Genomic DNA, 26,442 nt, shown 5'->3' on the forward strand with positions numbered 1-26,442 from the left:
CAGGTTTTCATGGGTAATGTAGATCAGCTCGAGTTTCCAAACTTTAACATTTCCTGACAGGCAAGAGGAGCAAATGGATTTAGGGTTCTCTATTAATCTTGGCCACTTGCCTTGGGATGGGTGCTGGGAAAGAGATCTTGGAACAAAACACAAAAATGCAGACTAGAGAAAAAGGTTTCCCTGCACCATTCCTTGCAGATTTTTTTTAAACTTACCTGCCTTTCAGTGCTGACTATTAAAGCACCTAAGTGCTTAGTAAAGGTAAAGGTTCCCCCGCACATGCGTGCTAGTCGTTTCCGACTCTAGGGGCCGGTGCTCATCTCCATTTCAAAGCCGAAGAGCCAGTGCTTGTCCGAGGACGTCTCCGTGGTCATGTGGCTGGCATGATTAGCCGCCAAAGGCGCACGGAACGCTGTTACCTTCCCACCGGAGTGGTCCCTATTTTTCTACTTGCATTTTTATGTGCTTTCGAACTGCTAGGTTGGCAGAAGCTGGGACGAGTAACAGGCGCTCACTCTGTTACGCGGCACTCGGGATTCGACCCGCCAAACTGCCGACCTTCTGATCGACAAGCTCAGCATCCTGGCAAGCTAGTAACTTTTTTGAGGGGACTTATTTGCATGATTTGTTATAGGTAGTCCTTGACTTATAACCATTTGTTTAGTGAATTTTGGAGTTATAATGGCACAGGGAAAAAGTGATTTACAACCAGTCCTTGCACTTAGGGCTGTTGTAGCATCCCCAGGGTCAAGTGATCAAAATTCGAGCATTTGGCAACCTACATTTATTTACAATGGTTGCAGTATCATGTGATTGCCATTTGCAACCTTCCCAATCCATTTCCAACAAGCTAGGTCGAGGAAACCAGGATTCACTTAATGACTGTGTGTTTCATGGGCGTGACTCACTTAACCACCATATTGTTCAGCAATGGAAATTCCAGTCACAATTGTGGTAGTAAGTGAAGTATTATTTGTAAAGTCCTCCGCAGCACAGCCTGGATTAATCTTTGCCACCTCTAATTAGTTTCCTTTCTCTAAAAGACTGTCAATTATTTTGTGCTTCTTCTACCGCAGACTGAAATCAGTACTGCCTGCCATGGTTACCTTAAACCAAACCTGTTCATTCACAGGTGCAGACCCTTCAGCTCTTCCAAAAGCGACCAAGCTGCCTGCACGTGTGAACCAACCAGCCTGCTTTCAAACTCACCAGGCTTGGCGTTCAAGGTGAACACACATTTCCCGGAAGTGGGGCTGGTTTATTCTGCTTCAGATTGCCTTTATATTCTGCAGATCGATCGAGAGGCGTCCTCACTGGGTACCCTCCTCCTTCCGCCTTGTTTTATACCAGAACCCGTAATTTCGTTTCTATTTCAAGCCGAGAGTCAAAACTATACATTGGGAAAAGGGATCCTATTGTATTATTATTGTTGTTGCTGTTGTTATTATTTTTTTTTTAAAAAAAACATAAAGCACGGAAGGAAGAGGAGCGGGCTTCACAAAAAGGGACTAGAAATGCCAGGGGCAGACAGACACACAAAAGAAGGGGAGGGGGCGTCAGACACTCCGGGTCTGTCCAGCCTTTTATTCTCCTGCTGCAAAAGCTCCCAACGATACCTTTGTCCGAAACGCCTCTCGCCTCTTTCGAAAGCAATTGGGGAGGGGAGGGCGCCCAGCAAAGGCGAGGGAGACCCAGCCCACCCACCCACCCCCTCCCTCCTTCCCCCCCCGTCCTGTCTGGCTGGCAAGAACAGGGCGTGGGCAGCCGTCGCCGCGCTCTTCGAACTCCTCCGCAAAGCTGCCCTTCCGCGGCTGCTGCCCTCGCCTCCCGTGCAAGGCTGGCGGCGCAGACTGCAAACCCGGAGACGCTGCCCGTGCCGAGGGGAAAAAAAGGGGGGGCGACCGCGGCGGTGGAGAGGCAGGCATGGCACCCATCAGACCCCCCCCTACACACACCCACTCCCGCGGCTGGCTTTAATGCAGATCGTCTCGGAAGTCCCCGGCCGTGCAAGCGGAGCCCTGCTACCCGTTTCCCCCAACCGCCCCCCCCCTTGAGCCTTGCAGCGCCTGCCCGCCCTCCTCCATCCCCAGCCCGGTCGGGCTCCGTCCTCCGGCGCGCTACCGCCCCCCTCCCTTTCTCTCTCTCTCTCTCTCTCTCTCTCTCTCTCTCCTGCCCACGCCCCCCTCTGCAGCCTCGCGTCGCCACTGGCTGCTTCATTGCGCCACTTTACATGTTACCTCTCGGCGCGCTTCCCATTGGGCGGGCCGCGGGCTTCATTTGCATACCGCCGAGGGCCGCAGCCAATCGGCGGCGGAGCGGCCTGAGCCCGCTTCTTGGACAGAGTCCAGGGCGTGGCGGAGCGCGCAGGCGCGGTAGGACTTTTCCTTGTGCGGAGGTTCGGCTGGGCTGGCTTGGCTGGCTGGCGAGCGAGCGAGAGGCGATTCTCTTGCGCTGCTTCCCTCCTCCTCCTCCTCCTCCTCCTCCTCCTCCTCCCTCCTCTCCGCCAGCTTTGAGGCTGGGCAGGGCTCGGAGCAAGCAGAGGGAAGAAAAGGCGAGCGCGACTTTCTTCTCCCTCCTTGCGGGGTTCATTGAGTTGGCTTTTGCCAAGCTCGCTCGCCCGGGCTTTGCACGGCCTTTCTTCGCTTTTGTGTTGCAGAAAGCCTCCTCCTCCTCCTCCTCCTCCTCCTCCTCCTGCAGCTCTTAACGCGTGCAAAGAAAGCAGGGAGAACGGTTGGGGTCTGCCCCGATCCCCCGGGTTGTTTTTTGTGCCTCCCCCATCCCCAACCCGCGATCGTGGCTTTCTAAATTCGCGTGGAAGAAGAAACCTCTTCGCCCCTTGACCATTGCTTTCCCCCCACCCCGAGGACCGACCGATTTTTCTTTTTCTTTTCGCTCGCGGCGGGAATAAGCCTTGCGTGGGAGAGTTGAGTTGCTTCCCCGGGAGAGCTCGAGATGTCTTATCAAGGGAAGAAAAACATTCCACGCATCACGGTGAGTGGCCAAGCCGGAGCCCGGGAGCGGATCTAGGGCGGTGCGGGCGGGAGGGAGGGTGGGTGGGTGGGTCAAGCCCTTTGTGTGTACATCTGCAGGCAGGGAAGGTGGAAAGCGGAAAGGCTGAGGATGGGTGGGGGGTGGGAAGCCAGCCAGCCGGCTTGCTGGCTCTTCTGCCCCTCGAGAAGAAAGAAGCGCGCCAAACCTGATTTTTTTTATTTGGTTTGATGCACCGCCGATGGAAATAAAAAGTTTTTTTTTTAAAAAAAAAATGCTGGTAGTGGGATTAGATCGGGATGAAACGATGGTTTGCCTTGAAGTTGCAGTAGTGGGGGGCACCAACGAAACCTTCCTTCCTTCCTTCCTTTTTTCCTTGCTTTCCTCGCTTCCTCCCCCCCCCCCCTTCCTTTTTTTCCCCTTCTCCTTTCGGATCTGGCAGCCGCATCTCCGCGAACGGCTGTTGCATTTCACAGTCCAGCCTTGGAATAAGAGGCTTGTCCTGTGACCGCACCGTCAGGCGACGCGGTTTTATAAGCCTGGCCGGAGCTGCTCTTAAAAAAAAAAGCAAAAGGAAAAGAAAAGAAAAAAGCAAAACCCTCAAATTCTGGATTTGATTCTTCTGCTCTCCCGCGGAAGAAAAGACAAAAAAAAAGCCTTGCCCCTTTTGTTGTTGCAAACCCATCTTCTCTAAGAAGGTGATATTCTCTCTCTCTCTCTCTCTCTCTCTCTCTCTCTCTCTCTCTCTCTGTGTGTGTGTGTGTGTGTGTGTGTGTGAAGTGGGGGGGAATGAATCTCCTACGGCCGGGCTGGGGATTTGGGGGCTGTGGCAGGAAAACCGCCTGCCAGTGCATGCAGACAAGCGGGCTGCAACATCTAGTGGGTGCAATCTGCTTTAAGGCAGCTCCGTGGGAAATAGAAGAAGGAAATAGAAGAGGGGGCAGTGGTGGCAGGTTCCTCTCGTGTCCCCACCCACCTCCTCCCAGCTTTCTTTTTTTGTCCCCCTCCCTTTTTATTCATACAAAGGAGGCAATGCAAGCAAGCCTTGGATGAGAAGCCTGGACACCCCCCCCCCACCCTCCCAGTAATGGCGCTTGGGCAAATGAAGTGCTCTCTTGGGGGGAACTGGGTTCATCCTTGGCTCCCCCCTTCCCTAGTAAAGAAACACTTCTGGGGAAGGTGTCCCCTCCCCACCTGGCCACCTTTCCCTCCCATCCATCTCTCCCTCCTTTTTTTTTTTATAGAGCAAATAGGATGCTTTCCTCTCTGAATCCGAAAGAGGGGAGAGGAAATGGAACAGTTACATAAAAGTCGGATGATGGGAAGGGATGGGCTTGTCCAGAGAGCGTGTGCGGTTGGATGTGAGCTTGCATCAGTGATGATGGCTGGGTGTCAACATAAGGATTGATTTCTTTATCATTAGCCCTGATCTGATGTTCTCCTAAATAGGAAGAGGCTTCCCCTTTTATTTGACAGCCAAGTATCCTGGGGCCCTTCTTTTCAAAGCAGGTTTATGTCAAGCTTCAAAGCTGAATCTTGATATGAAAGAATCCTCTCCTCTCCTCTCCTCTCCTCTCCTCTCCTCTCCTCTCCTCTCCTCTCCTCTCCTCTCCTCTCCTCTCCTCTCCTCTCCATACAAGGGCTTTGTGTGTTTTAGGCAGTGCTTTTTTTGTAAAAGAAAAAGGTGCCGGAACTCACACATGTCATACAGCCCACCTTGCCTACCCTACAAGGTTCCATCCCCAAAAGGTGCCGGAACTCCATTCTGAGCGTTCTATGATAAAAAAAGCCCTGGTTTTAGGGTTTAGAGGTCAGTTTGTCTCTGAATTTATATGGTCACAGAGTATTCAGATCCGAGATTTCTGATCTACCAAAGATAATGCACAGAAGAAAGAGAACGAAAGCCGAATTGGATTGATGGTGCCATCAGGCTCCTGAGGATAACGTGCGCGGGCCTTCGGAGACGTGCTTTATTTCCATTTTATTAAGGTGGTGAAAATTTGACAATGCAGGATTGATAACAATACTCAAATGGAGAAGGGGAAATCCTTTGATCTCTTTCCTTTTAGCAGAGAAGCCTATTTTAGCTCTGCAGGGTTAATGGTGTTACAACAATGGAAATGGGTTGAGCACGTAATTTTGCACAGAGGCTGTTTTCCCTGGAAGCAAATGCTTTTTTATCCAACAATTAACCGAAACAAAGCCTGGATCGTGATGGAAATTAATTTTGTTTAGTTTATAGCACCAGAGTTTATTTGCGGCAGTCAACGTGCAACACAGAATGAGGCTTACTGGGTTGTTGTTAGTGTGTCTTTATATATGTTTAATGAACTTTATATTTTCTGGACTTTTTTTTTTTTTGTTTGAGTTACACTTGGCCTTTCTCAGTTCCTCCCTTCCCAACCCAAAGTCATAGTCCTTCTGGTTCAGGACACTTTATTTAACTTTGGATCAGAAGTTGTGAGCTGTGGATTGAAGACAATATTTAATTGGTTTCCTTGAACCAAACACCCATAAGAGATGAGTCCCTTGGTACAGATTAGCAGATAATGTGTACATGTGTCAGAATGCAGAAATATGTTACTGAAATGTGTTTAGAGTTGTAGGAGAACCTTAACGTCAAGGAGAGGAGACATGAGACAAATCTATGGGGCTTCAGTTGAAGATGTGTGGATTTTTAAAGGGCAAAAGCTCTTCTCTTGTATGGTTCTTTCTATAGTGCTCCATTGTCCAGAATTCACTATTAAGCTGTGATTGGTTTAGGGACGGTGCATTGAATAAGCTGCAGTTTGTTAGGTTTACCTATTATACAAAGCCATAAACTATGCTTTACAAACCAAACTATCTGGGAACCCCATAGCACACTAATTTATAGCTAAACTACCAGAACTTTGTATTAAAAGAGAATCTACTTTAGGCTAAATTGCTTTAGGATCAAAGCCATGGAATTCAACTGAAGAACAGTTGAATAGACAATCATAATCTGTATAGTAAGACTATCAGAACTCAGATGTGAAGGATCACAATGTCACTGTGGGGCACATGCACAGCTTGCCTTAATTGGGAGAAAAAGTTACTGTTGTGTTATTGAGAGCAACTTGTAGGTTATACTAGTGGGCTCAGAAGAAAGCCGAGGGACTAAATCTTCTGAATCTTGATCACTGACTTCTTGGAGTCATCTACAGAACCTCAGAGATCTGCTTTCTCTGGTACTTGGGGCCACGGTTTCAGATTGTGCATTTCTGGGTCAAGTTAAGGAAGTTGCCATCAAATACCCATACGATCCACAAACAGTCCTACTGTAATACAATCCACAAATGCTGTTACCAAGTCATCACTAGGAGACCTCAGTCTTAATTTTGGAATGTAACTTGGTGGCCCTCCTTCTGCAGGTCCTCAAGAAGAATGGAAACTTCCCAATACAAATATTCTATGCATTGTCTTTTTTTGCTCCAAGGCAAGGTAGCCAAAAGTTTAAAAAGACCTTCAAATGTTAAAAAAATCCCAACAATTAAAATGACCATGAAGATTAATTGAACTGAAAAGGCCTGGCTAAAGAAGATCATCTTTATCCTTTCTAGAAGTTGAAAAATCTGCATTCCATCACTCGGGAGAAGCATGAGACAATAGGTTGGTAAACAGATCTTAGAAAAGGAGGACTTCTTTAAGAGTATCTCCCCTTCCTGGAAAAGGAAACAAGAGGTACCTTCAGATATTCGGGCCCTAGTCTAGTGTTTTTAATCAATCTGAGTGCTGTACTTTCTCTTCTTTTTCTGGAAAGATGCTTTGCAGTAGGAAGCCAGCATACTTGGAGTACCTGCATTGGACACACAGGGGGGGGCCTTCACCCAGGTCCGCCTGGTGTGCCAGTTGCGGCCCTATCTAGACCGGGATGCCTTACGCTCGGTCACTCACGTGCTTGTGACCTCTCGTCTGGACTACTGCAACGCTCTCTACATGGGGCTACCCTTGAAGACCACTCGGAGGCTCCAACTGGTACAGAATGCAGCCGCGAGAGTTGTGTTGGGAGTTTCCCGACACTCCCATGTCACACCTCTGCTCCGCAAGCTGCATTGGCTTCCAGTTGTCTTCCGGGTGAGATTCAAGGTGTTGGTAATGACCTACAAAGCCCTACATGGCATGGGTCCGGAATACCTTGGGGAGCACCTGCGGCCGGCGTCAACTTCCCTCCGCCCACTGCGCTCCCACAGAGAGGGCCTCCTCAGAGTGCCACCGGTCAAAGAATGCCAACTGGTGGCCCCCAGGGGGAGGGCGTTCTCTGTGGGCGCGCCGGATTTATGTCCCAACTTAACATTTCTGATCCATTTATCAACCTGCTCTAAATTGTGGACTAGAAGCTGCTAATCAGCCTAGGGATTGGATTTACTCATCAAATCACAGCATGCTATTCCCATGGAGATAATCTATATTTTGTCCCTACAAGAGAAAGGTCATCTAAAGAAATGGTCTTAGCAAGGCTTTTAGATTGACATGGGTTCCACACAAGACCGTAAGAACGTTCTTGCATTTCTTCAGGATGGTTGTAGTCTAGTGTAGCACTTCCCCATAATTACTCATGGCATGGGATGGAGGAGCTATAACAGGGGTGTCAAACTCAATTTCATTGAGGGCTGCATCAGCATTGCGGTTGCCCTCAGGGGGCCAGGTGGGTGTGGCCTACTGGGTGGGCGTGGCTAGAGTGTGTATGGCCTACTGGGTGGGCATGGCCAGCTCTACATCATTCGCATCAAGGGTGCCTATGGGGGCCTGGGCAGGAGTGGGACAGATCTGAGGGTCTCTGGCAGGAGGAGGGTCTCTGGGCCAGGGCCAAGGCAGTGGGGGCCGTTCCCTCACTCTTTCCAGGATGGCTTCGCGGGCCGCATGAATCCACTTCACGGGTCAAATCTGGGCCCCGGGCCTTGTGTTTGACATGTCTGAGCTATAAGATCAACTAAGCTTTTACTTTCTCCTGTCCTCTCTCTGCATACTTGTTTCCCTCTTTCCTGGATGCAGTCGAAAGATTAGGAAGCGCTTCCAAGTCTTTAAGACATGATACCTAAAAATGACTTTAAAAAAAAAACATCTAGGCTTTACTTCATAATACGATTTCCAGAATCATATTATGGATGCAATAGAAAGGCATATTATGGATGCAATAGAAAGACTTTAGGATAAGATTATTTATAGTAGTCAACTTACAGGGATGTAAGGATAGGATATAATTTGTCAAATATAAGAACAGAATATCCTTCTTCTACAAGGTGTTGGCACTGATTTTCCCAGCAATCCTCTTTTGCTGATGGCTTTGCTTTTTGCTTGCTGACTTGCTTTCCCATCAGATGTCAAAGTCCTTAAACTTCATTAGATGTTGCCCATACTTTTATGAACAGATGTATGTTACACATTTGTTGTTGTTAGCTGCGAAGTCGTGTCCGACCCATCGCGACCCCATGGACAACGTTCCTCCAGGCCTTCCTGTCCTCTACCATCTTCTGGAGTCCATTTAAGCTCACGCCTCCTGCTTCAGTGACTCCATCCAGCCACCTCATTCTCTGTCGTCCCCTTCTTCTCTTGCCCTCAATCTTTCCCAGCATTAGGCTCTTCTCCAGTGAGTCCTTCCTTCTCATTAGGGGGCCAAAGTATTTGAGTTTTAGCTTCATTAAGGTACACATAATACATTAGTTATCAAGGATTTTTTTAACCAGTAATGACAGCTAAAATATTTGCATAGTTTTCCATTTTTCCTAAAAAAAATTGTGGAGGAGGGAAGATAATATTTTTCATCATTACATTGCAGTTCCTGAAGATATTATATCTCTAATTGTGCTCATTGTTACTTAATAAACATATGAACAGGAGAAAAGCAGGAATGTATTTCCTAGAGGTTTTCAGATAGAAGCTAGATAGTCATTTGTCAGCTGCTGTAGTGAATCTTGGGAGCTGGAAGGTTGAATTAGAAGACCTGTAAGGTCCCTTCCACCATCTTTTTAAAACTGTGGTTAATGATGTAATTTAACTCGTGTATGAATACATTATTTTATATTAGTAGCTTCTTCTGTGTCTCGGGCAAACAGGAAACCAAAGAGCATTTTCTGAAGCTTCTTCTTTCAGACATTGTGTATGTGGGGTTTTGTGTGTCAGAGAATATATAATTGTCCCAACTAAATAGATCTTTTCTTGGGATTAAAATGAGAGACTGTAATGTGCAATAAAGAGCTCAAGCAACCTCTGATTCCTTAATCACTGTTGGTGAGGCTGTGAGAGGTTAAAGGAACTTTTTGTACGTAAACTAGGCATGAGTGAATCTGTTCTGCTTAATTTAATTTAAGACCAGTTTTTATTTATTTTTTATTTATTTATTTTAATTCCATTTATATCCCGCCCTTCTCCGAAGACTCAGGGCGGCTTACAAGCTTAGCAGTAGCCTTCGTTCTATGTATATGCCTGCTTATTAGGGCTTTCACACACACACCCCAAGCGGCATTATTACAAAGTCAGCTTAATTGCCCCCAACAATCTGGGTCCTCATTTTACCTACCTCGGAAGGATGGAAGGCTGAGTCAACCTTGAGCCTGGTGGGATGCGAACCTGCAATAATTGCAGGCAGCTGGTGTTACTTAAGGAGGCATCAGCCCACTGCGCCACCAAGGCTTTTGTCAGCCTTTGTCAGTTTGTAACATATTTTTATAAGAAAATTGCATTATATTAACACACATTATTTTGCATGTGCTGCTTCCTCATGTATACTTTTTTTCTGCATGTTCTTTGGTGACATCAACTGCATCACAACATTTGGGAAAATGCACATAGAGACATCTGACTGTACTCTAGTTCAAGAAGGTATTAATTCCCCCTCCCCCCAACGCTAGTCCCAGCTTGTGTAAAACTGGTCAGTGGTAGGAGGCAAACTGCAGATGGGTATGAACCTCTCCCATGTTTTTCCCAAGATGTGAGAAAGCAGAGATTAATTTATCCTTCTCTAAGACGCAATAGGTGAGATTAGCATGCAACAGTTACTTTTGTACAGCAGACTTTTTTTGTGGTAAACAAACACAATTGCCAGAGCTGCTAGTAGGTGAGTAAGAATTTGATGTCCACCCAACTGTTCTGAATCAGTTCCAGAGATGGATAACCACTTCCTATGTTGCTGAGTAGATTTGTCTCAGTGTAGGAAAGATGCCTTGAGATGTTAAGCAGCTTGCAACCTGGATACAATTGGAAATTAATCACTAAGGGAAGGTCTTGAGGACAATTTCCGTGGTCTTGTTTTAGGAAGGACTTCGATCTTAAGCTTTTGGTGTGGGACAGATCTATGCCCTGAAGATTTGCATCAGAGATTCTGCTTGCTTAGCTCATCATTTGGACTGACCAGGTTAACAGATCTTAAGAGAGATGTCCTTTGAAGTAGTAGCCTTAATCCCAGTTCCTTTTTAAAATACAGGTAGGGTTGAGGGAATTTATGTTAATTTTCCTTCTTGCTCTTGGCTTTTTTATATTTCAGTGTTTGTAGATTGCATTTTACCTATTTGTAACATGCCTGCCTTTTAGTACTGTCCATAGGGTTTTCATGGCAAAGATACTGGAGTGGGTTGCCACAGAAGAAGGGGACGACAGAGAATGAGGTGGCTGGATGGAGTCAGTGAAGCAGGAGGCGTGAGCTTAAATGGACTCCAGAAGATGGTAGAGGACAGGAAGGCCTGGAGGAACATTGTCCATAAGGTCGCGATGGGTCGGACACGACTTCGCAGCTAACAAACAACATGCCTGCAGACAGTGTTGTCCTATACGGCAGCCAAAAAAATAAAAAAAACACAGCCAAAGCTTTCATTGAATCCAGGATGGGATCCAGGATGGAAAGCAAGACATGCAGCTGTTTGCTCATCTTTGCAAGATTTAGTTCTTTCTTGCCCAATACAGGTGTGACAATGCAGTGATTGCATAAGTTTGCATTTGAACACATTGAGTTGTCTTTGGCTAGAATTAACCCATAACATTTAGCATTTATTTTCCCATATCCAAATTATGAGGCAGATGCTGTACTTAAAAGCTGCAGATTCCAGAGTTTCAACTGTAATATCCTCACAAAAATCATATGCTTTACATATGATCTGACAGGCAAAGACAATGGGGAAGCCAGATTCATGTAGCAACCATCTTACTAACTTAACAACTGTAGTGATTCACTTAGCAACTGTGGCAAGACAGGTTGTAACCTGGGGCAAAATTCACTTAACAAATGTCTCACTTAGCAACAGAAATTGTGGTCGTAAGTTGAGGACTACCTGTATAACAGATACTGTAGTAAATTTAATAGATGCAGGTGTCTGTTCTCACTTCCCCTCGAATTAGTCAAGACTGTTATATCAAGAAGAGTGTGGAGAAAGGGAATTTTACCAATAAAGGAGAATATTTGTAGTTCAGGATTAAAATGAGGGGTGCTTGGACTTGGTTGCTTTCTTGCAGACGTTTCATTATCCAAACTAGGTAATATCATCAGTGCTAGTAAGAAATGGGAGCAAACCCTGTGCCTTACTAGGACTGATGACGTTACCTAGTTTTGGAAATGAAATGTCTGCAAGAAAACAGCCAAGGTCAGAGAGCACCAAGGGCCCATCAGAGGGAATTTTATCCAATGGTGACATGATGCAAAAGATGCAGATTCTATCATTTGTGATGATTTATATCATTTGCATAATGGTATCATTACAGAAAAGTTGCAAATTACATTACAAATAATGTAATTTATAATACAGTTGGACATTTGCAATTTAATGGACACACGGGAGCAAGAGATAGTCTATTAAATTAAGCTTTTGCTTCTATTCTGTTGTAGTTTATAAAAGATAAATAAACCTGTTAAAATCTTCTGGGTTTTGCTTTATCTTTTTTTTTAAGTAGAATGTTTATCTTTAACATTCCAAGTGAGAAACAGAAGAGCAGCTGGGCTTTCTCTGCTCCTGGAACCAAACTAACTAGGGTGATAAGTTTATATACGGGCAGATTTATATCTGAGGATTTTCAAAAACCATTCTCTTTCAGATCGAAGTAAAATAAATAAGTTTTGTTTTGTTTTCCAAAAGGGGAATAAGGTTTGGAATTACAAGGGTTCTTAAAAGTTGGATGGAGAGCTGTGCTACTAGCTGGAGTGATAAAAAGGGCAGGGCGAGTGTCCTTTTTTCTTTGTATTCCTATCGTTCATTGGACAACCCACAATCCGTTCTCCAGTTGTTTAGATCTCCCAGGATGCCTGATTTGAAAAAGCAGAAAAGGTGTATAACAGACAAGCCCAACCCCACCATAGCAGCGGTCATACTATTTATTTATTTTAGAGAATTTATATAGCCACCTACTCACTTGGAGCCACTCTATGTGGCCTACAGACAATATAATAATTAATAATATCATCATCATCCCCCATCCCTTTCAGCATCAACAAACACTCAAAGTAGCCATTTAATGGGCTCCATCCCATTCTGGCTACCACAGGCAAAACCACATCTTCAAGGTCTTACGAAAGAGTGTCAGAGTGAGGGCCAGTCTAATTTTTGGAGGGATAATGTTCCAGAAGATGGGAGCCACTATGAGAAGGCCTTTCTTCCGGGTCCTGCCAGACATACCTCCTTAAGGGACCAGACCCGCAATGCTAGCTGTATCTTAATAACAAATGTATTCAAAAAAGGACACCAATAATATTCTATCTAAAGCAGGGGTCCCCAATCCCCGGTCTATGGCATGCCAGCAACCGGTCCGCACAAACAAGCAAAGCCCCATCTGTGAGATGCAGGCAGCACACAAAACCACGCACTCTCCGGTCCATGGAAAAAACCTCTCTCCACAGAACCGGTCCCTGGTGCCCAAACGGTTGGGGACCTCTGATCTAAAGCATCCTGAGAAGGACTTCCAAAACAGGTGTCTTTTTTTTTTAGGGAAGAAAACTTGTGGGAGATGGGAGGATAGGCTTCAGCCCAAGATTAATCCAAATGCTAAACTCTGAACTATTTGAAAAAATGCTGAAAGGCAGCCAATTTATGGTCCCTTTAGAGCACTGAGGCTGATAAAGAAGTGTTTAGCCCATTTTCTTGATAAATTGCCATGCAGTAGAAAGGCTTGACAGCATAATAGCCAGATGTCACGAACAGACATTGATCAAGCTTCTTCCTTGGTTTTTAGTGTGCAGAAAACTCAAACAAGGCAGACAAATGAGAAGCAAGCCGCATCTTAATGTAACGGTTGTTAAGAAGGAGCTTGCTAACTGAATTGCTATGGTCCCTGCAGAACAATGTCATCTGGGAGAAATGCAGTTGTTTAGATTAGTTCCTTCTCCCCTGTCCAGCTTATCTAATGACTGTGAACAGATTTGTTTTCTCTGGAACATGCAGTAGCTTCATCAGACGGGTGAACCAATATGTTTGATTCAAACCTTGCTAAAATCCAGCTGGGAAAAATCTGTTTGGCATGCCAACTTCCATGGCAACAGGCTTTTGGTCAGTTTCCTTGACAGCCCTTAACTCGAAAGAACCGAAGTGAAGATTTTAACCTCAGTGGGTTAACCGTGGGTGGTTTCAGGAAGAAACCTGGCAGTTAAATTAGCATTTTTATAGGAAAATGTTCATCCCCCCCCTTTTTAAAATGGCACAGTTGCCTTACCCTTTGGGGATTCTCGACATATTTTTAACTGGTGGATGTAGTTTTAATAAAATAGGTCAACCAATGAATGTAGCTTCTTTTTTCTTGAAAGCACACTTCAGGGGCAGATGACTGAAAGGCATTTGTTTGTGATTCTGAACTGTTTTGCTTTGAAAGTAGCTGAGTGTTTTACAGTATACGGAATGCCCTCTGAATCATCCAGAGATACTTTCTCTCTTCGTCTGGGTCTGTCATGGAGAAAGAGGGGGGGTCAAGCTATTCTTCAAAGCACCTGAGGCCAGGACAAGAAGTAACCGATGGAAACTTGTGCTGTCCATCACTAGAGATTTTTAAGAAGACATTGGACAGCCATTTGTCTGGAATATGGTATATAAGATCTGCTTGAGAAGGGCGTTGGACTAAAAGACCTCCCAGGTTGCATCCAACGCTACTGTTCTGTTCTGTCCAACCCTTTGTTCTTGTTGATGCATTGTTTGCTGCCTTTGTGTTTCAGAGTGATCGCCTTTTGATCAAAGGAGGCAAAATAGTCAACGATGACCAGTCCTTCTACGCAGACATTTATATGGAAGATGGGTTGATAAAGTAAGTACCCTATGATTTTGTTTCTGTTATGGAACTAAATAAAAAAAAAGTCTTCTCGTAGAAACATGCTGGGCTTCACAGAAACATTGAAATCAAACTTAACTGATGCTTAGGGATACAGGAAGTGAAAAGAGCGATTTTGGGTTGAGTCCCTGAGAGCAGGGTCATTAAATTTTACTGTAGTCTGCCACAGAGAAAACTTTCATTGCGCTGTAGTCCAGGTATATAAGTACAGATTTAAGGATGACCACAGAGATTGAACACTTGGCAAGAACTGGAAGACTTTGGTGCTTTTGACAGCATGTAGATTCTGGCATTTCAGCCTATTGGATGGAAATCTCTTGCGAAGAACTGAATTGTAAAGAGCAATTGCAGCCTTTCTCACTTGGCTTCTGGGCTGTTACTGAAATGGTGCTGTACTTGCTGTGATTTGGGAGTATAAAAATTGCCCTCCAGGGTCTGCAGCGAGAGGCAATTCAAGGCATTTGCTGCAACTCTCATGAGAAGATAACAGGCTATCTGGCAGTCCCAAAGGTGTTTTTCAAAAGGCATTTTGGATTTTCTTGTTTTTCTTTTCTTTTTTTTAAACGTTTCACTTCTCATCCCAGAAGCCTGACAACCATGATTTGGGTAGACATTTAGGCTATCTGGTAATTGTTATGAGTGGAAGGAAAAAGGCTGCAGGCTGGGCTAGAATAAATCAACGTTAACCTTTTGAGTTTGCATCTTTGCTCTAAATCTCTCCTTTTAAGACTTTGAAGTCTTTCCCTTAATCTGCCTGCAACATCTCAAATTCGCTGTCCTGGATCCCAGTTTATAAAATGCAATATGAGCGAAGGGTTTCTCATTCAGTACATCTGGATGGAGGTCAGTTTGTTAGGTGAAATTTGCATACCAGGGATAAATCTTTGGAGATGGGGAACCAGGAATAATTAAAAGGTCTACATGATCGGTACACTTAAAATTAACTTACGAAAAAGACAAAAGAGAATAAATGATCTTCGCTTGGGACTGAAAAATCAGCCAAGATGGTGCCAGGCACATCTGTTTTGGAAGGATATTCCAGAACACGTGGGAAGCAGCATTTCCTGCATGGTGAGCTTACTAGTAAGATAGTCCTTGATTTACAACCACAATTGGCACCAGAATTTCCATTGTTAAGCAAGGTGGTTGTTCAGTGAGATACAACCAATATTATGACCTTTCTTTTGCTATGGTTGTTAAGTGAATCATTGCACTTAGGTGAATCACAAGGCTGTTAAGTGAATCTGGCTTTCTCTGCTGACTTTGCTACCTGGGAAGGTTGCAAATGGCGATTTTGTGACGGTGATATTGCATCTATCATAAATAACATGCTGGTCGACAAGCGCCCAAATTTTGATCGCATGATTGGGGATGCTGCAACGTTGAAAGTATGAGGACCAATTGCAAGTCACTTTTTTTCCAGTGCTGTTGTAACTTCAGCAAACCATTAAACAAATGGTTGTAATTTTAGGACTATCTGTACTTTCTGTTGGGACTAGGAGCAGATTGGAAGGCGGTGAAGATCATAATCAAACTGTCATATGTTCGTAGCATCTGATTTGTCCCTATGGTCTTTCTGCCCTAACATTTGATGTACACTAAAAAAAATATTTTGAACCCGTGCTTCTCTCTATGCTTATGATACTGATACGAGAGTGCCTCTTACCTCAGACAAATAGGGGAGAACCTCATTGTGCCAGGAGGGGTAAAAACCATCGAGGCTCATGGACGAATGGTGATCCCTGGAGGAATTGATGTCCATTCCCGTTTCCAAATGCCGGACCAAGGAATGACCTCCGCTGATGACTTCTTTCAAGGAACAAAAGCAGCCCTGGCTGGAGGCACCACTATGATCAGTAAGATTTAGTTTATCTAATTGAAATGTAATAGCCAGTTTTGTCTAGTAATTAAGGTACCAGGCTAAAAACTGGGAGACTGTGAGTTCTAGTTCTGCTTTAGACATAAAAGTTGGCTGGGTGACTTTGGGCCAATCACCAGGAGACTGAGCATTCTAGTCCCGCCTTAGGCATGAAAGCCAGCTGGGTGACTTTGGGCCAATCACCAGGAGACTGAGCATTCTAGTCCCGCCTTAGGCATGAAAGCCAGCTGGGTGACTTTGGGCCAATCATCAGGAGACTGTGAGTTCTAGTCCCGCCTTAGATATGAAAACCCGCTGGGTGACTTTGGGCCAATCATCAGGAGACTGTGAGTTCTAGTCCCGCCTTAGGCACAAAAACCCGCTGGGTGACTTTGGCCAGTCTTTCTCTTAATCCTTACAGTTGTTATTGTGGGAAAGAAGAGGAAGGTATGTTGGATATCTTTGCTGCCTTGTGTTAGCTTGTAGAATAATAAAGGTGGGAAACAAACAAATAAATAAAACATGGAAACCACAAAATGATGCTTGTTGTGCAAGAATAAAAGGGCAGAAAGGGACATGATCCATGGAACAGATGTTTCAGTTTTAAAATGCTGTTGTGTAGAGAGAATGAGTGTTTTAATTGTTCAGGATGCTTCTAATTTTCCCTCAGGGCAATGTTTTGTAAACGTTTTGCTCTTAGGACCCCTTTCCGCTTATTAAAACATACGGATGCCCCCTCCCCCTTTAAAGAGCTTTTGTTTGCATGGGTTACATTTATCTATATTTACTATATGAAAAATGATGCATTTGTTAACACGTTTCATTATTGAACTGTGTACAAATAACAATACTAAACCCATCAGGTAATAACATAAATATCTTCATGAAAAAAAATCCCCACCTTTTTTAACAAGTTAAAATAAAAACGAGAAGAGTGACGTTGTTTTAAATTTTTGAAATTTGACAAGATCTTCTCTGTGTTGTAAGTTTTTCACATAAACAGTGATATTTGAAAGAAGATTATGCCCACGTTCTTCTGAGATTTCACAGACCAGGCTCCTAGGCAAAGCTAATATAGCATCATCAGGGTTTTGAAAGAGAGAATTCTCATTTGATTCTTAATTTTTTTGGTCTCTTGCACTCTGCTAGCAAGATAAATTAAGCAAATTGGGCCATTTCTATATTTGTGTTTCTATAGTTACTTCTCAACTCCCAGTATTTCTTTTCCAGCTAATGTAATTTTATCTGCTGCTTCAATATTGAGATTCTACTCAAGTTGTTCCCTCGGTGAAAGCATTAAAGCACAGAGGCTTGTAAAGCAGCTTGGCAATTAGCCCTAGAGGGATTAGATGCTTATGTGTTCGTATTATGTCTAGATTTGTAAAAATTATATTTATATCTATTACAGCTGGCTGAGTTGATAGGATGTATTATGTCTAGATGTCTGGCTACTGGTGTGTGGGCTGGGAAGTCTTTTTTTGTTGAAGGAATGGAATAAACAAAGATTAGAGTCAAGCCCCATAAGACTTTGCATTTTATTTCTTGAGCTTATTTAGGATTTTATAGGCAATGCTGAGTTCTAAAGATTTTAGCAAATTGGTTGCTAGCAAGTCCATTGCTGGATTGGGAAGAGTCCTGGTATAGATTGGAGAAGATGTCAAAATGTGAACCTTGGCCTGGGAAAAAATGGGTGTCATTGTGGTTTGCATTGATTCAAAAACCCAACATGGGGTTTGTGTTTCAAAGCCCAGGATTATGAAAAAGATTCTGCTGCTCATCTTGGAGAGATTGGGGTATTTTTTTGAAGAAAAAAATCAGAGCTGTAAACATTTACACTTGTCTCAGGGGATATATTGATGAGTCCTTTACAGTCCACGTTCCCTACTCCTCCACTTTCCTGCTGGATATTTTTTAAAATCCCAAGGTCCGAGGAAACGGAATGGAGGAAAATGTGGGTTGTATCTCGTGTTAAAGTAGATCAGGGGTTTTTCAAACTTGGCAACTTTAAGACTTGTGAACTTCAGCTCCCAGAATTCCCCAGCCAGCATGGCTGGCTGAGGAATTCTGGAACTTGATGTCCACAAATCTTAAAGTTGCCAAGTTTGGAGACCCTTGAAGTCGACGGATAAGTATTGATGTACTGAAGCTGAATTCAAGCTTTTGCTTTTACCTTTGCTTATTGCAACTAATTACGTCAATTGGACAGTTACTACGATTAGCATCAAATCATAGCAACCGGGGGTCTATCAAATGCATATGCAAAATTGTCCAGAAGTAACCAAGAGAGGGATGTTGAGGCTAGTTTGAGCTTCTTGGTCCATGGTGGCGAACCTATGGCACGCGTGCCACAGGTGGCACGCAGAGCCCTCTCTGTGGGCACGCACACCGTTGCCCCAGTCCTAGGCCTTCAGCTGGGTTTTATAAAACCTTTTCGCTTTAGGCCTCCACTGCCGTGTGCAAAAGAAAAGAGGTTCGTTCAATCAATCAATTTCAACTTCTCACGGGAAAAAAAAGATCTTGCGAAGTTGGAATTGATTGATTGAACTTTTTAGTCCTACCCTGTCTGCCGTTACCACCACAGCCACGCCCACCCAATGGGCCATGCCCACCCAGCACTCAACAATACATAAGTGGGTTTTGGGTTGCAGTTTGGGCACTTGGTCTCTAAAAGGTTCGCCATCACTGTTCTAGGTGGACACATTGCATTGTGGGGTGCTTGTCCTCTCTGAGCTTGGTTGTTTTCTTGCAGATGTTTTATTACCAACTAAGTAACATCATCAGTGCTGTCGTCAATGAGCTATAAATATTCACTTCTGTTGGTAGCACATTCACTAAATTGCCTGTGTGTCTGTGGTCAGAGGCTGCAAACAGGTTCCATGGCTTCAGGGGCAACATGTGAGCAATTTCACCCATTGCAGTATCAATCATTTGTGGGCTAGGCCGTCTTTGAATGATTTTGTGAAGCATACCACACAGTATACTATGGTTTACATAGCTGGATTTTTCCAGCTTGCTAATTCTTACAGAGGAAGGCTCATTGCAAATTCATGTCATGCTATGAAATATTGGTTTGGTATGTGAGATGGAAAATTCGGGGGTGGTGGTGGTGGGGGAGACTTAAGCAGGTACTATATAGCATAGTAAACCGAAATGTAACTCATATTGTAGTTTCTATGAGTTGTTGTTGATGAAAAGAGACTTTACTATTTTTATTTTGGGTTGGATGAACTTACTTGTCTTGTGCAAACCCAATTATACTTCATTCCAGAAACCATGGTTGAACAGTATGGCCTACCATGGTTTGAAGATAGCAGGGTAGAGCAAAGTTGAATGCTTATACAGTTGTATACTTTATAAATATACATTCTTTGGATGCATCACTATATGGCAAGAAGAGTATATGTATAAAGGTTTGATTTCCTTAGAGGGCGTTTTCTAAATAAAGGTAAGGTAAAGGTTCCCCCGCACATGCGTGCTAGTCATTTCCGACTCTAGGGGCCGGTGCTCATCTCCGTTTCAAAGCTGAAGAGCCAGCGCTTGTCCGAGGACGTCTCCGTGGTCATGTGGCCGGCATGAATAGACGCCAAAGGCGCACGGAACGCTGTTACCTTTCCACCGGAGTGGTCACTATTTTTCTACTTGCATTTTTACGTGCTTTCGAACTGCTAGGTTGGCAGAAGCTGGGACGAGTAACAGGCGCTCACTCTGTTTTCTAAATAAATTTGGGTAAAGTTTGTATATCTATCATTGCAGTCCTTGAAGCTAAGTTGGTGCTAAGCCTCCACAGTGCTTCATCTTGGCTGTCCTACCCTTCTCCTCCTTCTTGCTGATCTTTCTGAGGAATTGTTGGTTCTCAGCCTTAACAGCTGGATTGGATTTTTGCACAAATATTATGTTTATCATCTCTCTTTCTCACTCCCTCTTCCCTCACAAGTTCCAGGGCTGGAGAGTAGGTTAGCCCATGTGTCTTTCTCATGGTTCAAAAATCTCACGTGGCATTCTGAGTCATACATAACTTCAACAAAAGGCCAGGGGAAAAAGAGGGGAATAAGGTACACATCAGGAGAGAAGGATGCACCATATTTTCAAAAGAAATTACACATTCATAAAATCAAATTTAGGTTTGCAGTGGGCTTTCAGAAGCAAATTTGTCTATGTCCTAAATTTTAGAAGGCCATACTGTATTCAATTTTTAATTCCAAACACTTAAATTTTTAACAGGGACAAAAGGGTTGGTCAGCCAAGAATTGCCGTTTTGAATTGACATTATTGTCTATCTCTTGCCTCCCATAATAGAAACATCTGGATGGTTTGGTCTAGCTATTTCTGTTCTCTTTCACACCTTCTCCTTCTCAAATCAAGCAAAGCAACCACTTTTAAGTACTTTCTGCAACAGTATATTAATTTACACATATCTTTATAATATTCCAGATCATGCAAAATAAGAATTGAAACAACTCTGCTTCAGTATGTAGCAGAGATGGCAGGGGATATGTATGGCATAGCATGGCATGCTTCAAATTACTTCTCTTCCAGAACTTCAAGAAAGCAGTGTACAACAGTAGGAGTGATCTGAAGGCCGTGCTGCAAAACAATTGGATCATCTTATGGAGACTTTTTATAGAGTATCTCAGAGGTTCACCCACCAGCGCTTGATGCACTGGTTGGGATCACAGGTACATCAAGAGTAGGACATATACTAGCTTTAGACTCTTATAAGCCATGAACCTTAGAATCACACAAGATTTAATGGGATGTGTAAGGATTTAATTATGGTTTGTCTTACATTTCTGAACCAGAGGATGGTCTGCATCTTCAAAGAGGCTATTGAAAGAGGATGAAAAGCAGACTCTTAATGCAGGTTCAAACCACGTTTAACTCCTACTTTAATAAGAGGACAGTGTTCTCTCCTGCTGCTTCTAGTTCTTTACAGAATCATAAGGAATTGCTTTGGTTGGTTCACAGAGCGATGAAGCCATGTTTTGTTGAAGTGGGGCCACAGCAACTGAGTTCCGGCACTATGCTATCCATAAATCAAACCATACTGAGTCTTAATGAGATGTGAGTCCAACTTCTTAAGCTGTTTATTTGACTGTGCCTTTGGACTGCCCTACTCTGAACGAGAGGGCGGTATGCCTGAGCAGTCCAAGTAGTGACTATTATACCTTAGAATAACCCAAGCTAAATATAGTTACAATCTCTCAAAACATAACAAAGAAACAGATGTGCTTCTCTAGTCCTCCAGGACCTGAGTTAGATATTTTGTGTGCTGATTATGTGCTGCTGAACACTTATGGAACATTTAGAGGAAGAGAAGGGTCAAAGTAACTTAGGAGTACACACGTACGTACATCGTAAACAAAATAAACATGCATTCCCACCATATACTGTACATCCCAAGATACAACTGTGGAAACATAGAATTCACTCTGGTGCAATACGAGAGCTTCTGGAGTGTAATGATGCAATGTAATTCCAATGTAATTCCAAACAAAATGAAACACTTTTTTGTTGCCTAGATACATTACACGATCTTTTTGGGTCGCTGGGCACCCATAAATTACCTTTTTCTTCCAGTGCTGCAAAATAGCTATTGAGCGGTTTAAGATGACTTCTTTTTTTTAGAAATTCCCCATCCATGGACACCACAGTTGTCAAAGATTGTCTTTGGCTTCTTTCTCTCGTTCAAGGATTTATTACGACTTGGGAGACGCAGTTAAATTGATCGCCAGCTTTCCCCCCCCCCCCCCACAACATCTCTTCGAAGACTTCCTTGGGGTTTTCAAACGATAATCTGTTTTAAAGAGCTACATTGATATTTTTTTTAAAAAAATGGAGAATAACTGTTGACAAAAAAAGTGCCGCTTAATCCCTCGATGGGTTTTTTTGAAAGCAAGAGCTTTCTTCTTTTATCCAAGTAACCCTCCCAAGTTACAAAATTTAATTAGAAACATATAAAAATGAAGAATGAGAATGACTGTGCCGTTTCCCCTTCCATTTTAGCTATTTTTAATCATCCGAATGCTAGAAAAAGTCACTGGCGGTTGGATATATGTGTGCATTTTTGGAAACGTCTCCTAGTTTTCGATTTCTTTGGATCCAGATTTAATTATGGGTTGTCGGGTTTTTTTTTTTGGTGTTTTGAAATCAAATGACCAAAGGCTAGACATTTTCTGCCTCCTTGCCCTCTGCTTTCTCTAACTTTCCTCCCAATTTCTTTTAAAAAGGGACCAGTTGATGAAATCGAATCCAGCAAACAGCATGTCACATACCGGTAATTTGTCTGTGTGGATTTCTTTAGAACAGAGTGGGTAAACAAACTACTGCGATATCTGCAATTGTTTTAGCAACCGTTAAATGCATATGAACTGTTATGTTGTTTTTCTGATCTAAAGCTAGGGCCCGTCCTTCTGCTTACTGTTTTAATTCTCAAAGGATGAATAAAAATATTTGTGGGGAGAGGGGAACTTTGGTTTGCGTTGACATCTCAGTTTGAGTCACGTGTATTTTTTTCAGATTTTCCCCAGCAAGATGATAAATCTTTGCTATTCAGAAATTCAGCGCCACGTGCTGTAGCTAACTAGTAGCAGAAGTTTCCCAGATGTGGCACAGGGAAATAAGTAGCTTTTGCTCTAGAGTTTATTTCTCTTACCAAAGATTTGCCAACTTTATCTATGTAATCCTCGTCCCTGGTCTGCAAATTCTTGCAATCTCTACATTTCTGATCCCTAAAAGCTGCATTATTCTTGCATGAACTCAAAAAATCATGTGAGAGTTTGGCCATTTTTAATGTCTTAACTTAGGATTAATTTAAATCAAGTGCTCGTGGCTTTCAAGGGGTATAGCATATTATTTAGCAATAATATGTGATCAAGCAAAAGATCTTGACCAACTTGAACAATGGGCCCTATCCAACAAAATGAGTTTCAATGTGGAGAAAAGCAAAGTCTTACACTTAGGCAGGAAAAACCAAAGGTACAGATTGGGCAAGACCTGGCTTAAAAACAGTAACTGTGAGAGGAACCTTGGTGTCCTAGTGGACGATCATTTGACCATGAGCCAGCAATGTGCAGCAGCAACCAAAAAAGCTAATACAATCCTCGGTTGTATAAACAGAGGCATAGAAGCAAGATCATGTGAAGTATTAGTACTGCTTTATAAAGCCTTAGTAAGACCACACCTGGAATACTGCAGCCAATTTTGGTCGTCATATCACAAAAAAGATGATGAGAGTTTGGGAAAAAATCAGAGAAGAGCAACTAAGATGATCAAAGGTCTGGAGACCAAAAGATAGAATGGCTGTGGAACTTGGGTTTGGCTAGTCTAAAGAAAAAAAGAAATAGGGGAGACATGATAGCAGTATACCAGTATCTGAGGGGCTGCCACAAGGAAGAGGGGGTCATGTTGTTCACCAGAGCACCAGAGGGAAAGACGAGAAACAATGGTTGGAAACTGATCAAAGAGAGAAGCAAACCTGGAATTAAGAAGAAACTTCCTGACAGTGAGAACAATCAACCAGTGGAACAGAAGTCGTGGGCGCTCCATCACTGGAGATTTTTAATAAGAGACTGGACATTTACCTGTTTGAGATGGTGTAGGTTCTCCTACTTGAACAGGGGGCTGGACTAGAAGACCTCCAAGGTCCCTTCCAGATTCTATTCTATTCTATTCTATTCTATTCTATTCTATTCTATTCTATTCTATTCTATTCTATTCTATTCTATTCTATTCTATTCTATTCTATTCTATTCCATTCCATTCCATTCCATTCCATTCCATTCCATTCCATTCCATTCCATTCCTATTTCTATTTCTATTTCTATTTCTATTTCTATTTCTTGTCCCCTGTCCCCTGTTCCCTGTCCCCTGTCCCCTGTCCTGCCCTATCCTATCCTATTCTATCCTATCCAAATAACAACAAACCAGAGTTAAAATGTACAGATCTAACATGATTTGGGAATCCAGATATTGCACTCACGGCAAGGAGTGTCCAACTTTGCAGTCTGAAATTGCAAGCGCTAAGCGGATTTGCACAAAACTCATCCTAAATCTGAAAGAATTGATTAAATAATATTACAGAACAACAGAGTTGGAAGGGACCTTGGAGGTCTTTTAGTCCAACCCCTCACTCAAGCAGAAAGCATTGGGGGGGGGGACGACACCCAATTCGGTCAGCAGCCCTGACCCACGAACACCCCTCGGACTCCTCCCTATTTCCTTTTATGCCCACTAAAGATGAGACTTAATGTCTTTGTTGCACTTTAGAAAAAGCAGCAGTGGATTTTAAGGGGCAAATAAGAAGACTGTTAAAATTGATAAGCCCATCTCACCAAAAGGTAACTTCAAAATCCACATTCTTCTCATTTGAAAAATGCACCATTCTTTATAGCAGTCAAATCCACATACAGGTGTGTATTTCTCTGCCAAAAATCTTTCCACCCCCCCTTTCAGCATCCCAGAATTAAAGATAATCAAGAAAGGAAACATAATTTTCCTAAACCTCTACCCCTGTTACCTTCTTGGAAGGAGTTGTATTTTTTATTTTTTAAAGTAGACTTTGTGCATTAATGATTTTATAACTGAGACTTCTTACTAGCAATGTAAGGCTGTTTCAGAAGTGTCTGGATTAAGCTGAGTGCTACTGCGGTCATTTTCTTGGCTAGTCATCTTTTTATGCTCCAGGTTTGGGGGAAAAAGCTGCTTCTCTCTTCCCCAGAAAATTGCTGCTACTTTATTTATTCTATTTGTTCTTGGCAATTCTTCTCTCCTGCTAAAGGTCAGAAGAAGCAATAAAAGGAGAAGCAGCTGGATTCTAAGTGTTTCTAGAAAAAAAAATCACAAGTATTGGTAAAAATACTAATGCACATATTTATTATTAGCAGAAGTAGCTTTTTACATGGCCAGTCATTTAAGTATTTTGAATGGATAGCTGCTACTTAACTTAGAGGCTTCTGTTTTTCAGAGGTTACAATATGCATTGTTTTTTTGTTCCACGCTGCACCAGACAAATTTGATAAAGGATGGGATGGTTGAAAATTGAGTCTTAGGAATGTTGCCTGTTGGGTGCCCAGCACAGCAGGGTGTTGTTGTTCCTAGTTTTGCATGTAGTGGCATCAACTCTAGACTCATATGTTGGGAGGAAACCAGCCAGCTTGCAATTCTAACTGAAATTGGCTTTTAAAGAAAATAGTTGGGAAGACAAACAACCCAGTGTCATGTGATGCTGGGGTCAAGTAAATAATGTTTGGCTGAACTGTGTTACATTAATGTTCAAACTCCTAGGTTTTCTGGTAGTGTAGAAGATTTCTAACATATAATTTATTTTTTTCATCAACTTTCTGTATACGTCAGTTGATGCCGTTCATTTGTATCTCTGCATTGCAAACAAGCCAGGTTTTTTTCTGCATTTTGTTTTCCTAAAAGTAGAAAACGTGGACAATTACTTATGTCCGCTAACATTACTCAGTTCCCTGGTTATGAAGGCAAGACTGATAATGGACAAAACGAAGAAAAATCCAGGATACGTTTAATGATCAGCAAAGAATGTATGTGTGTGGTGGAGTGTCTACAGAAATGTGTGTCCAGATGACTGTGTGATTAAACCCCCATCCCTTTCTGGGTTTGATTGTATCTGGCACTGTTCGTCAGTAATGTTAGGAAGAATCTCCTGGGTTACAATTGGTATCTCTAGGAGTGGCAGGGAAAAATTCTGAGGCTGGTTGGAATATGGGCATTTATATTTGAGGACAATACTACAACATTGTGTTGCATTTTTCATTATCCATTTAGAATTCTTTATTTGCAAAGTGTGATTGGACTCACAAAGAATTTATCTCCAGTGCATAAGCTCTCAGTGTACATACAAGCAACAAGTGATCGATCATCATAATTATAAAGTACATTCATCATAAATCATAAGATACAACACTCAGTCATAGGATACTAAATAAGCAATCAAGGTAAACCATACTATGATACTAAATAAAACAACATAAATCGAAGCAGCAATGTCATAAGAAGATAAGGAATAGGTAATAGGATGAGAAGGATAATAGTAACACAGCCCTACTAAATGCACATAATCTTAAAATACATTCAGCATAAATCATAAGATACAACGCTCAGTCATAGGGTACTAGGATACTAAATAAGCAAGCAACATAAATAACACTAGGACAGGGCTTTTCAACCAGTGGTACGGGTACCACCTGTGGTACATTGGCACCTAGCAGGTGGTACGCAACCATCCTAGAAAAGTGGTAGCGGGGGAGGGGAATGAGCTGAACTGGTGGCAGCACCGCACAAGCCTGAGCGAGAGATGGCTGGAGCTGCAGGGCTGTCAG

The 26,442-nt window shown here is 43.0% G+C and overlaps 1 protein-coding gene across 1 annotated transcript in view; it reads left to right on the plus strand.

Annotated features, from left to right (window-relative positions):
* The first annotated feature begins 2,548 nt into the window (after positions 1-2,548).
* Positions 2,549-26,442, plus strand: part of DPYSL2 (dihydropyrimidinase like 2) — a 58,700-nt gene continuing 34,806 nt past the window's right edge. Inside the window, exons 1-3 of the mRNA XM_083368405.1 lie at positions 2,549-2,991; positions 14,129-14,217; positions 15,913-16,097. Coding sequence (XP_083224531.1) covers positions 2,953-2,991; positions 14,129-14,217; positions 15,913-16,097 — 313 coding nt within the window. The 5' untranslated portion in view covers positions 2,549-2,952. The remainder of the gene's footprint in view (positions 2,992-14,128; positions 14,218-15,912; positions 16,098-26,442) is intronic.

The sequence above is a fragment of the Vipera ursinii genome, assembly GCF_947247035.1.
Source record: "Vipera ursinii genome assembly, chromosome: 8".
NCBI lineage: Eukaryota > Metazoa > Chordata > Lepidosauria > Squamata > Viperidae > Vipera > Vipera ursinii.